Source organism: Juglans microcarpa x Juglans regia, chromosome 7S (genome assembly GCF_004785595.1).
Source record: "Juglans microcarpa x Juglans regia isolate MS1-56 chromosome 7S, Jm3101_v1.0, whole genome shotgun sequence".
Taxonomy (NCBI): domain Eukaryota; kingdom Viridiplantae; phylum Streptophyta; class Magnoliopsida; order Fagales; family Juglandaceae; genus Juglans; species Juglans microcarpa x Juglans regia.
The window spans coordinates 8,366,545-8,381,922 of record NC_054607.1 but is presented as its reverse complement, the minus strand read 5'-3'; the positions used below and the strand labels follow the sequence as shown (position 1 = coordinate 8,381,922).

Below are 15,378 nucleotides of genomic sequence, written 5' to 3'. Positions count from 1 at the left end.
TCCACTTTTTAACCATAGAAGCTCGAGCCCATGGAATGAATTACGTCGTTTTAAGGAGACACTTGATTTTATCACTGCCATCCAAAAGAGATTACCACTGTCCTTAATGATTTCTCATGGTCAACTCATAAAACTCAAAGAAGTAATAACTATTCAGCGTACAATCCTGCTAGTCGGAGGCAAAGATGGATTGCCTCTCAATATCATATATTTGTGGGCAATATTCTCCTGAAGAATTCTTGTCTTTATATCACATTATGTACGTGGCATAATTTAATTTGAAAGATAAATTAATATACTGTCCAGAAGAATATTTTGGTCATTTGAAACTTAGGTCTCGTTTATTTTCACAAAACTTCTCAATTCATTTCATCTTATATAACTATTACAATTTCCTTAAATTCTCACATAAAATAAAATAAATAATTCAATTTTTTTAAATCACAAAATAAAAATAATATTAAAAAAATATATTTTAATAATATTTTATTTAATTTTCATTTTAACTCATCTCATCTGATTCGCGAAAACAAATGAGGCTAAATGAGACTCGCGATGATACTATAGATACTATGGTTCCAGGTAGCTGACCTTGCTCTCAACAAATAAAAGATTAACATGATAATAACATTCCAAAGCAAAATGTCAAACAAGTATCAACTGAATCGGAGAAATTTATATATACCGTAAGCAAAGCAATGGCTGATGATATTATTGAGGCTTCTCGCATTAACATTTGAGATGTAAATGTCAATAAAAAAAGGAAAAAATAGCCACTGTTTCTATCCTTAGCTCCACATGGACGAACAAAATAATTATTGAAGAACAATCTGCCAATATCGAAATGCTGGAGGAGTCAAAAATCTAAAAAGGGTTGAAAAGGGTAGTGGGGGCAAATTCTAGTTGCAGTGAATCCAGAAGTGAGCCGAAGGTCAACACTTGGGAAGATCTGCCGGAGGAGGAAGCAGCTTCTGATTTGGGAGTTTACCATCCAAGACTAACCAACCCATCTTCAAACCCCAGCTCGTGTGGATCTCCAGGTGGCAATGCATGAACCATACCCCTGTTGCCACGTTATCATCATCACCATTAGAACAAGTCAAAAACATTTTTAATTTATCTGAACATATCAAACTCCTGCAGTTCACCTAACACATACTACTGGCTTGCTTTATTGATTATCTTGAAAACTTGGAAACCAAATGCTACGAAACAAAACTAAATTTAGCATTTCATATATGTAGGATTGGTGGTTTAATCTACTGCGCTATATATAGTGTGCTGGTCTTGATTTCTCACCTGGGTTATCTGCCTGAAACCGGATAGCAACCCAACCTCCTGAAGGCACACCTACAGTGTTTCTTTCAACAGGGTCAACAAGATTGAAGTTTGCAGGGTCGTTATTCAGATCAAAGTTCCCAAAACCTTGCCCAACAACAAAGAAATTAAAGCCATGGAGATGAAGAGGGTGGCTTTCAGCACCAAGAATACTCGTATCCTGCATGATAACCTCCACACTAGTGTTAAAAGGCAGAACCACTAGCTTTGTCCCATTGCTCACCATGGTGTTGTTAGGTGGATTGCCGGTATAGTTGAACGGGAAAATGGGACTGCTCGGAAAGTCAGGACGATAAACTCCATTCGACTGCCCGAAGAAGTGGGCTTGGAGGAGGGCAGTGGTTGGGAGTGCAAAAGATACATTATTAACAGAAGCTGCAAACCTTGTTCCATTAGGACCCTGACATGTCTGGTTTTGCTGGCAAGGGCTTGTTCCAAGTCCTATTGTGAAGAAAAAACGCTTATCTACTTTTTGGGGGACATTAGCTGGGAACTGATCACTTGCTAAGCTACGGAGTTTGTTTGTGAAATTGGTAGCAAAGGAAGTGTCATTCAAGGGAGGGAGAATTGGTTTGAAGAGTGGAAGCTTTTTAATTGAGGGGGTTGAGAGAGTTTTGGATGAAAATTCATATTGTAAGATGCCAGCAACAGTAGAATTGTCAAAGGTTCCCAGACCAGTAACATATGGTCTAGCAGTCATGAAGAATGTGGCATTTGGGACGTGGGGTTTGGTCTTCAGAAGAACATTTGTGGTCTGTCCCGGGGCTATGAGAAGTGTGTCTGTCTCAAAAGGTTTAACATAAACAGCATCGGCTTCAACAACTGTGAGGCTATGGTTTGCAATGCTGAAAAAGAGCTCGTCATTGAGTGCCGCATTGATTAACCGAAGAAGATAAGTCTTTCCGGGCTTCACCTTCAATTTGAATGCATCTGCCAAAAACCATGCATTTATACATTAAACTGTCAAATGCTTGCCAATTAAGTTGATGCATATATCAGTTTCGAAAGTGGAACATTTGAAAATGTTCCATTTTTAACATTTGATACCTCTAGCAGAGCAGTTATATAGTGGTCCTGGAAGTCCATTGATAGTATAGGCGTCAGAGACATTTGGGCCACCTCCTGTTTGCATGGCTTGGTTAATCACTGCCTCAGGATCTGCATTCCACCACTCCCCTGAAAATTTTTTGGGGTCAAAGTTTGCATTTCCGTCTCACCATAGTTATAAAAAAGTTAAAACATCAAATACTTTTTCATCGTTGTGGGACTTATTTCAGTAATGTATTGAGTGTATAAAAACAATGCCTGCAAATAGATTTTTTCTATCATCAATGGTGAAAAAAGAGACTTAAAACTTGTTGTCTAGCTTACCAAAGATAATGGGAACTTCCTTGTAGGGTTGGGCAAATGGGTAAGGAACACCACGCTTGGGAAGAATGATGAGAGGGCCATAGACAGTTGACCTTAGCCATGATATATGGGCATGCCAGAAAAGGGTACCTCTCTGGCCAACAATGGTGAAGTTATACACATAGCTGTGGCCATTTTGTATGGGACATTGAGTCACATATGCAGGTCCATCGGCCCACCCTGTTTGAAGCTGTCGAATCCCATGCCTGTTTTAGATAAGTTTGTGATAATTGCAGATTAGAAAATGGAATTAGAAATAATAAGCATGAAAGTTACATAATTTTGTAGTGATGCATAAAATATGAGTACAATCTCATTACCAATGGATGGTGATGTTGTTCTGGACATGGTTTACCACTTTGATAAGAAGCTGGTCACCCTCTCTAGCCACAATGCGAGGCCCAGGAAACTGCCCATTTATTGTTACCATGCTCTTTGTGTGGCACAGTCGTGTTACATTTTGTAGTTTGACCTTTAAATTAACACAAGTGTTAAAAGAAGGAAAACAAAAAAAAGATTTTCCATTTTTGTTTCTTTTTCAGAAAGAAAGCAAAGTACAAACTTCTAGATTTGCTTTCTTAATTAACAAGTACTATTCTTTATCTCTAAACCATCATTCAGTCATCATCTTTCGGATGTCGTATCAAATGATTGATAGATAGACAAAAAGTAATTTTTTTTCTCAATCATTTGATACGAGGCCAGATAATGATGAGAGGATGATAGTTGTACAGGATGATAAATAACACTACTATTCATAATTATTTAGGTGCTGAGGTATGAAAAACATACATCAAACTTGTAGTGTCTGGTAATGCCTGCAATTGTGAGCTCAGGAATGAAACAAAAAGTCATCAATGTGAACAGAAAGACTCCTGAAAATGCTGGTGAGGAAAGATCAAGAGAAACACCCATTTTAGTTTCTGTGTCTTTAACCTGAAACTCCCCCAAGTGTACTGTTCTTTTTCCCTTACACTTGACTCTGCATGCCTCAAAAGAGACTTTCAAAAGGTGTTTATATAGGGATATGAAGAAAGGGTGATTGGTTGAGTGGGTGACAAAAGTTTACTTGGAGAAAGGTTCATATGAACAGAAGAGAAAATGACCAGAAGAGCTTCTATGACTATATTTTAATGCATATAAAGGAGTAGGACCAGTTGTTAGAACAACTTTAGAGGAGTGGTGTCAAAGACAATCAAATTTCTTTTGACCTCCTTTCTGTTCAAGTCAAAACTTTTTCTTTGTATGATGTTATGGTTCTTAAGCTTTAACAGAAGTGATTTTGACCTACTTCCATGTTTTGGCAGCAACGGTTGGGAGGGAAAAAAAAAAACTAATAAAGAAAACGAGAGGGTAAGAAAGAGCACCACCCTCTTAGATACATCAAGCACAGTGAAAAACATGAATGAATATTACTTGACGAATTAAAAGTTTTATTTTCAAGTCAGTATGGAGAACATATCCTCTTTGTACTGTTGACACATCAGATTGGAAAAACTAATTAAAATTTAAAATTGGAATTTATCTTGTAAATCAAGGACCGGCATGCCAGCGGTGTGGAGCGTATGTCCTTCACAATGATTTGCAAGTAGAAATACTCGTTGTATATATTTGCAAAGGCATCCAATCTCCTAGATCATCGGGTTAAAACATTCGTTTAAATAGTGAGATGAATTGAGACGGTTTGTAAATAGTAGTGAGATTATTAGTTGCAATTGATGAAATGAGATGAAATCTATCTCACCTCTGCATCCAAATGATATAGTCAAAGATTCTAAATCGACCAAATTTAGTTTCTTTTTTTTTACCTCTAATTGATCACTTACGGTACGTTTGATGTAGGCAATAATAATAATAATAATATATAGAGGCATGCATATATATATATATATATGTGGGATTATGACATTGTTCCAATGTAACTTTCTCAACCGTTATTCTTTGTAGGAAAGCAAAACAGAAGGGTTTAAGTATGCACATCAGTCGATTTAGAAGCAAACGTATGCAGTAGTTTTAAGATATTTCATGAGAACAGATCATAAGTGAAATTTTGGAGAACCTCAATTGACGCAATTCCCTCTGAAGCATACGGACTAACTGCTAAAGCTTATTTACGAAGGACGCACACAAAAACTAGTGAATAAATGTGGATTATAAGCTGTACATGCATGAGAAGATTTCATTTCCAAGCTTCTTATATTTCACAAAACAGAACTTCTACTCTCTCTCTCTCTCTCTCTCTCTCTATATATATATATATATATTTACACACACATATATATACACACACATACATACATAGTTTTATTGGCATTTTAAGAGGAAGAGATGGGATAAACTGATCTGATCTATACACTAATTTTAACTTTTTACTCCTGCTGCTTTCTAACTTGAACCAATTTGATCATTTTGTTAAGTTAAACGTCACACCACATCAACATCAATAATTGAGTGACATGTGTAAAAAGATCTTAAAAAATTATTTTAAGATTGATCACACTCTGATATAAACCCATTTTTAAAAGAGTAATCATGCATCTTTAGAAAATTAATGATACCCATAAAATCTTCTTTTATAGTCAATTATATAACCATATTTTAAATTGATAATATTTATGTAAAATGACATCATTTTATAAGTTATTTTATAAAAATACTCCTCATTTAAAACTGAATTATGAAAAAAGTTGTATGGGTATCAATTTTCCTTTTCAAAAACTGAAATTCTCATTTCTTCTAATTAGTTACAAATTGCTTATTCCCAATTTCAAATCTCTTTGCTGGGTAAGGCTATGTGAGCATAGTGTAATAAGTACAAAGAGAGTACTTTGGTTATTAGAGAATTCTATTCAATAGATTTGTTTTGTTCTATTGACTTAGTATTTTGGAAGGTGATGTTTATTTTGAAACTTGGTGGTATCTTAGTTTAATTATATTGAGATAGTTGATTTGAAACAATGAGTTTTATGTTCTATAGAGATTGTGGAGTATATATATTATGCACTGTTGGAAATGATTTTAGGTAACAGGAGCTAACTCTCTAGATCTTCGGGATTGGGGTGTTACAGCGAGACTTTCAAGTAAACTTTATGTCTCGCGTTTTATTAGCTCACGAATCAGGCTTCACAAACCCAACAATCTCCCACTTAGAGACTGGTTCAACCACATGTCAATCACTGTCTCCAGCACACGCCCTTCACACTTTGTAGCTCACAGCTCCTATCTTCAAGCTAGAAGACCAACTGAACCCGTGCACGACTTTAGTTCATCACTTGTAGTTCCCCCAGTCAATAAATTTGCAGGGCAACTCACAACTCTCACTGCACCAAAAATACCTGGTCTCATACCGACCCTAGCACACATTAGAAAACTTGTAGATGAGACTCCTTCTTTGATTTGGGTGATTGATCTCACCTCCTATTGCCATCCTGTTTAGTCTTTAGTCGATGTGCCCACCTTCTGTGCAGTGTCTACTTCCTCCCTAGAAGTCTAGTCAGCTTTTTCGCAGCTAACTCCAACTTGCTCAATCTCTCATCTGGCAAGATCTTACTGTAGTTCTGTGGTTCACCACCTTTAGTCAATATGATATAGTTCAAGGTGGGTGAATACCACTGCGGAGGTCTGGTCATCTTGGCAGCTCTCCGAGCATCAACTATAGGTGTAGACAATCCTGGATCACCAGACGTTCTATCCTCCTCTCTCACACCTCTGTTGTTCTCAGGAGATTTATCCAAACTAACAAATTCATGAGAAATTGTAAAACTGACTCCCTTTTACTTCCACATACTCACCTTCATGTGACCAAGCCTGTTGTGCTACAATTTTGTATTATTAGTCACATCATTGGATTCGGATGTCAAATACAAAATATTTGTTCTCTGATCACAAGCCAAAACCATCACACTCTTCGTGACCTTCCACGCACCTCCTGAAAAGACTTTTGAATGACTACTATCGTGAAGCTATTATATAGGGATAATGTTTTTCTTTAGCTAGGGAATGTGTCTGACTTTCTGCAAAGTCCACACATTCCTGTCTGGGAGTATGATGTGCACATCTCCCATTTCCACTATATCTAGTGCTTCTCCATCAGCCATGTGCACCTTATCAAAGTCATCAGCAATATAGTTTTGCATGATCTCTCGGTGTGAAGTGGTCTGGAACGAAGCCTTTGAATCCAAAACTCAATCTTCAGTCAAACTGTGCACTGCAATAAATAAGGCATCCTATATTTCTTCAGTCACTATGTTTACAGCGTCGTCCTCAGTCTTCTTTAGATTTCGGCTGTCTCTTTTGATGTGGCCTGTCTTGCCAAAATTCCAACAAGTGATTTGCCATCCAGATCTCGACTTGCTCTTGTTCCTATTCCTAGACTCTAACTTGTTATGTTCACTGCCCCAAGTGTCAACGTTCAGGGCAGAACCCAAACCCGAGATCTCACCAGAATCTCTCCTATGCACTTCCTGACCAAGAATCAAATCTCGAATGTCTTTGTATCTCAATTTAATTTTATCAGCAGAATTACTCACAACCATTCTCATAGTTTTCCAATTATTCGTCAATGACACTAACATGATCAATGTCCGAATTTGATCATCAAACTCAATCTCGATCGACGACAATTGATTTGTGATAATGTTAAACTCATTCAGGTGTTAGGCAACAGACATACATTTTGCCATCTTGAGGTTGAACAAATTTTCCATTAGATGCATTTTGTTATTCACTGATGGATTTTCATATATACCAGACAAAGCCACCATGAGATCTGTTGTGGTTTTCTCCTTGATAACGTTGCGTGCAACTGATTTTGATAGGGTTAACCAAATAGCCCCCAGGATCTGTCAATCTAGTAGGTTCCAATCAACATCATCCATACTGTCTGGCTTCTTTCCCAACAGAGTAAGATGAAACATTTTCTTGTAGAAATAATCCTTGATTTACATACTACAATACCCAAAGTCTGCACTATCAAACTTCTCAATTCTAACCTTCACTTCTTCTCTGGTCATCATTCTTACTCAAACTTAAACTTAAAGCTCTTATACCAGTTGTTATGAATAACACCCAACGTTCTTACCAAGGATGCTATTGAAAAGTAATAGGTAACAGGAAAAATAAACAATCAATCAATTACACACAGCACAAAATTTACGTAGTTTGGCAATATGCCTATGTCCACAAAATTGTAGAGGATTTTATTTAGAAGAAAGTAGGAATACTATGGAGCAATACAATATCTCTCCCTCACTCTCTCTCTCTCTCAAGGGCTCTCTATCTCCATGTCTTTCCTCTTTTGTCGTTCTCTAGTCCTCAAGTCTTGGTTTTGTGCTTTAAACAATGCATATATATGTACGGTGCAAAAAAACCTTAAGGTGCATGGCAATTTTTTAGTTATTTGCTCAAATGGAGTGTTGAGCGCGTCTCAATCGAACTCTTTATCCAATATTCACTTGAGCAGCTTGTCGAGCAAACTCTCTACCTGATCTTCACTCAAATGACTCATCGCGCGATTGTCGAGCAAATTTTCTGTAGATGCCCAACAAAATGGTATCTCTCAATAGTATCCTTAGAAATTTTAAATTAAAGTTTATAACTGATATCTCAACCTTGAGTTGTCGAGAATTTTCTCCACTTTCTGTTTAAAGATATGGAACATCGATCGTTCGTTTGCTTCAAGTTATTTATCTATACATTCCTTGAAAAACCAAGAAATTTCTCACATGATATGGTCATAACCAAGTGATCGCACACAGTTGCCTTATGCAATATATGAAATTCAGGAAACCAATATATTTGATGAAGAAATTATGATCACCTAATTAAACCGCCAGAAATGTTTTAGGTCCTGAATTTGAGATCCAAATAGTGTTTCAAATGAGTTTTTTATTTTTTTTTAGTTAGTGATTAAGAAAGTATTTTTTTTAATGATGTTGTAAATTTTTTTAAAATATTTATGATAATTAAAAAAATACAAAAAAAAATGAAAAAAAAAATGAAAAATTGAAATGCACTGTTCGGTGACTCATTAGGCAATTTCGGTGACTTAAACTGCAGCACAGACAGACACAGTCACACAAGGAGGCGTCCAATCACCCAGCTGCCGTCACTACTAATCCATGCAAGCCAGGGATGATATATTAATTTAATTATATATATATATATATATAATATTTTACCATATCAAGAAATTAATAATTAGTTTTATATATAAGAGCCATCAACTTCGAGTATACGGTGGATGAGCTCTATAAATATGCAAACAGACGTACGTGGTAGCCTCAACACCCCACATCTATAGATATATATATGGTTTTTCCTCGATTACAAACCCTTATTTTTCAGTCTTGGAAACCAGTACGTACGTACATGAGCAGTTTGTTCTGGGTTTTCCTCATGTCAGATCAGTGTAAAAAACATTATATATGTGGGTGTGTCCATATGCAATATTGGTACGCAGGAATCGTTCATTTTGTTGTATTTCTGAGCAGTGAATTAGCTGCAGATCATAAACGAAGGCAATTCAGAATGGGGGCCGCCATTGCTAATTCACAGAGAAATTGCAGGCTTGCAGTTGAATTTATATATATATATATATATATATATATATATATATATTGAATTATCAGGCACACCCATTAGAAAAATAAATTATGGCCACAATGGTACGTACAACCAAAGTTTAAAACCTGGAATATTTGAGTGGAAGGGACGATCTAGCTTTTTCTTTCTTTTTTTATTTATATTTTTTTGAAACTTAAGTACTTTAGGTTGAAATAGATCAAGCAGGTCGCCGAAGTGGAAGGAAATTAACATAAATGTGATTATGCTGCGAAAAATATGCATGCATGTTATATATATATATATATATATATATATTTATTTATATCAGGTGAAAGTAACGTGAAATATACGTTTGGTTAGTTTATATTTAATGTTTTTATTAAGAATTAATTTTTTATTAGTAAGGACGTAATGTTTTAGATTAATTAAATAACGATATAATATTTATGTAATTTACAAATAATTACACGCTGTTATATATTATAAAAAAAATATTAATAGCTCGATCGAGAAATATTTAGTTATGTTCTTGAAATAGTGATGGGGTCCGTCGAGATCTCCTTGTGCCGATATATACTCTTTGTGATAGACCTATATCTACTGTGGATGTGAATGCATTACGAAGGTAGATACTTATTAAAATGACAGGTCCTACGGATCTTTAAAAAAAAAAAAAAAGGAAAACACGTCCTAGTACGTGAATGTTCATCTTTCTTTTCAGGGTATGGAGCCCATGGCTCTGGCTCAACGTCAACAACAAATGTAAAAACTTTTTAAGAAGTAAGTTACTTTTTTATGACCTCGAGAAAAGTTGTTGGCGTTCATATTTTTGTAATTTTTGTTTTAATTTAATTTCACAAAAAAGTGTGTTTCATAAAGATTAATAGTTGACGTGAAAAAAAATATGAATGAGCCCCATATGCTGTGATTGTCCTAGGGAAATTGATTGAAATATTTATATATATATATATAATTTATCGTAAAATTTTTAAAACTAACAAAATTCATATGTTAAAAGTCTTTCTTCCTTCTATTTATCGGTTTCAAGAGGTCAATTTAGTCTTTACAACTTAGGTGATGGCGATGTTGTGGCAGCGATATTTTTTCCAAATCAGTTTTACGCTATACAAATCCCTCTCTGCTCTTCGATGCTCCTTTCATTCTCTTTCCTCTCCATCCCGACCTTTGTCTCTCAATCTCTCTCTCTCTCTCTCAAAATCAACTCCATCTTTCGTCTCGATCTCTCTCTTTGTTCCTCTGTTTCAATGGTCTCGACGACAGAGTGGATTTCTCTTCTCTTTACCCATTTGGCCCTCCATTTTTCATCTTGAGAAAGAGCTAAGACGCAAGGTAAAAATCCTAACTTATTTTACATCTCTCTCTCTCTCTCCCGCTTGAAAGCTCTTTTTTTTTTACTTGCTTTGCAAACAACATCAAATCTTTTCTATTTTAGTCTAAAATCGAGAAATTCCAACACCTATTTTTTTTTTCTTGTGTGTACCAACAGATCTATATCTATTCATTTAGATCTTTTAATTTTCTCTTTATTTTTTAGATTTATTCTTCAGACCATTAAGTCAATGTGTGAGTTTGCTTCCGCACTTAATTTCTTGCATGTGACCTTCGGAAGCCATGATTTTTGTTAATTTTTTTTTTAGTTTTTTTTTTTTTGTGCTTTACGGTTTATTTTTGATTTTGTATTTTTGCTCATTTATGGCTCTTTGGAATATCTTCGTGAAGTTCTTTACCAAGAAGAAGAGCTGTAAGCCTATAAAATCCAATTGTTTCTATTTTTTTCCTTACTCGCCTTTGCATTCTTGTTGGTTGTGCAGTTCTTCTTCAAGTATATCTCTGTTCCCTTTTTTTTTTTTTTTTGGAAATGGTTTTATTTTTTATTTTTTGGTTTATCGATGGATGCTATAAACATGTTCAGATCTTTGTTTTTCTTTGTAGTTCTCTCTGTTGTTGCTTGTGCATTTCTTCTTCAAGTATATTGTACTGCATATTTAGTTTTTATTTTCACAAGAAAATTTTTTGTTTATATTCTGAACTTGGCAGTTGTAGACATTTATTGTAGATCTGAGGAATTCTAATTAAGATATGTTATTGTACAAAGTTTGTTCTTTTTTTTTTTTTTTTTTTTTTTTTTTTTTTTGTGTTGTGCTGATCTATAGTTTTATTCTAACTTTTAGAATATGGGCTTATCTTTACATTAAATCCCAGATCCAAGAGATCTTACCTTAGATCTCCTGTGTATTTGTTTGTCTTTGTCTTTATAAATTTCAACATATTTATACCTCTAACTTTAAATCTGAGTATTTGTAATTCAAATCTGTCAAGATACAAATTATTTTTTCTTAGTTTGTTTATTTTCTTATGGGTTTCATTTTCTTGGTTTGTATTGTATTGATAGTTTATTTTTTTATGGACTTTTGGACTAAAGCTCTCCTCATTCTGAAATCAATTTGGTTCTTTCATTCTCATCTCTTTTTTTTGGATGTTTGTTTTCTATTTTTTTGGCATGCTTGTTTTTTGGAAAAAATGTATGGGTTTATTTTTGAATGATTGTTTTCAAGTTTTTTTTTTTTTTTGCATGCAGTCATTGTTCTTTTACTGTATTCCTTTCTACTTGCTATCTTTATTCAAGTGCTTTTCTTGGAGCACAAACTTTTAATGAGTAAAAATGACTTACAAAACTTTATTTTGTGAATACATGGTAGTTTTCTATAAAACTTGACATAACATTTCCTATCCAATAGAGAAATATATAAACTATAGGAATACCCTAACTCACACAATTAAATAAAAACCATTCAAAACCAGAAATGAGAAGAATATACAGCTTTACAATGCATCTCCCCCCTCCTTCTGGAAACTAAAGTGTGTTTCTTTTTCTGAGGATATCATGACTATTTATTTTTTAGTTTATCGATTGATGTTATAAACATGTTCAGATCTTTATTTTTCTTTGTAGTTTTCTCTGTTGTTGCTTGTGCAGTTCTTCTTCTAGCATATTGTAAAACATATTTGGTTTTTTTTTTTCACATGAAATTTTTTTGTTTATATTATGTACTTGGTAGATGTAGACATTTATTGTAGATCTGAGGAATTCTGATTAAGATATGTTATTGTACAAAGTTTGTTCCTTGTCTATTTTTTTGTATTGTGCAGATCTATAGTTTTATTCTAACTTTTAGAATCTGGACTTATCTTTACATTAAATCCCAGATCCAAGAGATCTTACCTCAGATCCCTCTGTGTATATGTTTGTCTTTATCTTTATAAATCTCAACAGATTTATACCTCTAACTTTATATCTAAGTATTTGTAATTCAAATCTATTAAGATACAAATTACTTTTTCTTAGTTTGTTTATTTTCTTATGGGTTTTATTTTCTTGGTTTGTATTGTATTGATGGTTTATTTTTTTCATGGACTTTTGGACTGAAGCTCTCCTCATTCTGACATCAGTTTGGTTCTTTCATTCTCATCCTTTTTTCCTGGATGTTTGCTTTCTATTTTTTTTTTAATGTTTGTTTTCTGAAAAAAAAAATGTATGGGTTTATTTTTGAATGTTTGTTTTCAAGTTTTTTTTTTTTTTTTTTTTTCATGCAGTCATTGTTCTTTTATTTTATTCTTTTCTACTTGCTATCTTTATTCAAGTGTTTTTCTTGGGGCACAAATTTTTGATGAGTAAAATGACTTACAAAACTTTATTTTGTGAATACATGGTAGTTTTCTATAAAACTTGACATAACATTTCCTATCCAACAGAGAAATATATAAACTACGGGAATACCCTAACTTACACAATTAAATAAAAACCATTCAAAACCAACAATGAGAAGAATATACAACTTTACGATGCATCTCCCCCCTCCTTCTGGAAACTAAAGTGTTTTTTTTTTCTTCTAAGCATATCATGACTATTTATTTTTTGGTTTATTGATTGATGTTAAAAACATGTTCAGATCTTTATTTTTCTTTGTAGTTCTCTCTGTTGTTGCTTGTGCAGTTCTTCTTCTAGCATATTGTACTACATATTTGGTTTTTTTTCACATGAAATTTTTTTGTTTATATTCTGAGTTTGGCAGATGTAGACATTTATTGTAGATCTGAGGAATTCTAAATAAGATATGTTATTGTACAAAGTTTGTTCCTTTTCTATTTTTTTGTATTGTGCAGATCTATAGTTTTATTCTAACTTTAAGAATATGGACTTATCTTTACATTAAATCCCAGAACTGAGAGATCTTACCTCAGATCCCCTCTATGCATTTGTTTGTCTTTATCTTTATAAATTTCAACAGATTTATACCTCTAACTTTAAATCTGAATATTTGTAATTCAAATTATTTTTGAATGTTTGTTTTCAAGTTTTTTTTTTTTTTTTTTTGCATGCAGTCATTGTTCTCGGTTCCTCTTCTTCTCTTTTTTTTTTTTTTTTTTTTCAAAAACTTGTTGCTTTGTTTGGGTACAGTCTATCACTATAGAATGGCCCCCTTCTCCAGGTAATTTCTGACCTTTTTTTTTCCCTCAGTTTTTATGCTTGATTTTCTAATTATTTCTACTACATTTTTCTTACAAATATGAACAAACATGTGTAATGCATAGATAGACTATATATATATATTATAAACACACAAAACATAGATAAACTATATATATATATATATATATATATATATATATACTATAAACACACAAAAGGCAGTTAGGCTGACCTTTTCAATGTTCCTCCAAACCTTAGGGCAACTACACTGCTTCCACACACCTGATTTAGAGAAACATAACATAGAAGAAATTGAAAGAAATAGAAGATAAACTGAATATGTAGTTATACGAATAAGTTTTCTGAATTGAGTTTTCTGATAGTTTTTTTAATAAGTTTTATGAATTTTTAGGTTTTATGGTATCGGTTTCTTCATTTCTTAGAAATATGAACAAACATATGTAATGCATAGATAAGTTTATACTATACACACAGAAAATGCAGTTATACTCACTTTTCAATCTTCCTTGAAACTGTAAAACCACTTCACTGCTTGTAATAGAAGGGTTATTTGAAAAAGAAGGTAATAGAAGGTATCAAATCACTTTTCAAACCTTAGCACCAATGCACTAAAAGTAATAGAATGGTTTTCTTAAAAACAGTTCAATGCCTCTAGGGTTGCTACGAAATATGTCTCTTGGTGTTCAAACATTGAACCTGACTACTGCACTACCTGGTCATTCGGCTGCCTCATGTGATTATAAATTTCAAATTTATCACTGCCTAGACAAACAAACATAAAAAGTAAATTATTAAAAATGATAAGTTATACTGCGTATTATAACTTACATGTGATTAAAATCTGCTTCCACAGATTTAATACTACATGTAATATAATATGTTATCTAATTTCTAAAATATTTTATCTCTGTTTGCAACTACCATTCCAATGTATGGATTCACAAATTCAGTTGCTGGGACACAGACAATAATGGAAAATCGCTATTTAAATTCAGTTGCTATGTTTTTTCAAATTGTAAATTATTATAATGTTTTGCTATTACAATGAATAGGAAAAGACAATTGCATCTATAATTTATTATTATAATAAATTTGTTTTATTAGCAGATTTAAAGATATTAATAATGGAATACAAACCGACATAAACAACAAAAATAGCCACAAATGGAATGTATAGGAAAATACAATTGTATCCCTGTGCACTATTTTCATTGCTGATTTAAAGTTATTATAATGGAATACAAATGGACACAAATAGCAAAAATGGACACGAACGGAGGCTTAACAGAAAGTTAACGAAAACAAGAAAATTTCGTTTCATAGGTTCTTTATATATATAAAGATATATATATATATATATAAATGATATTTGTAGTTTTAGAGTATGCAAGTTTTGAACATGTCTCCTTTTGAAAAACGTAGATAAATATGAAACTCACATGAAAAAATTATTTTTTTAATAGTGGACCATACTCTTTTTTGAAAAGAATGCGTGAGGCTTGCACATGCTAGGACTGTATTTACCATTTCTCATATATATATATATATATTAT

At 33.3% G+C, this 15,378-nt stretch overlaps 1 protein-coding gene across 1 annotated transcript; it reads right to left on the bottom strand.

The window, feature by feature from the left end:
* Positions 1–630: 630 nt before the first annotated feature.
* Positions 631–3,729, bottom strand: LOC121240683 (laccase-17-like). Its single transcript, XM_041138179.1, has 6 exons — positions 3,541–3,729; positions 3,069–3,220; positions 2,710–2,954; positions 2,386–2,514; positions 1,300–2,268; positions 631–1,063 (listed from the first exon to the last, which is right to left on the bottom strand). The coding sequence occupies exons 1-6, from the start codon at positions 3,661–3,663 to the stop codon at positions 933–935; spliced, it is 1,749 nt and encodes a 582-aa protein (XP_040994113.1). The 5' UTR covers positions 3,664–3,729; the 3' UTR covers positions 631–932.
* Between the last annotated feature and the right edge of the window lie 11,649 nt (positions 3,730–15,378).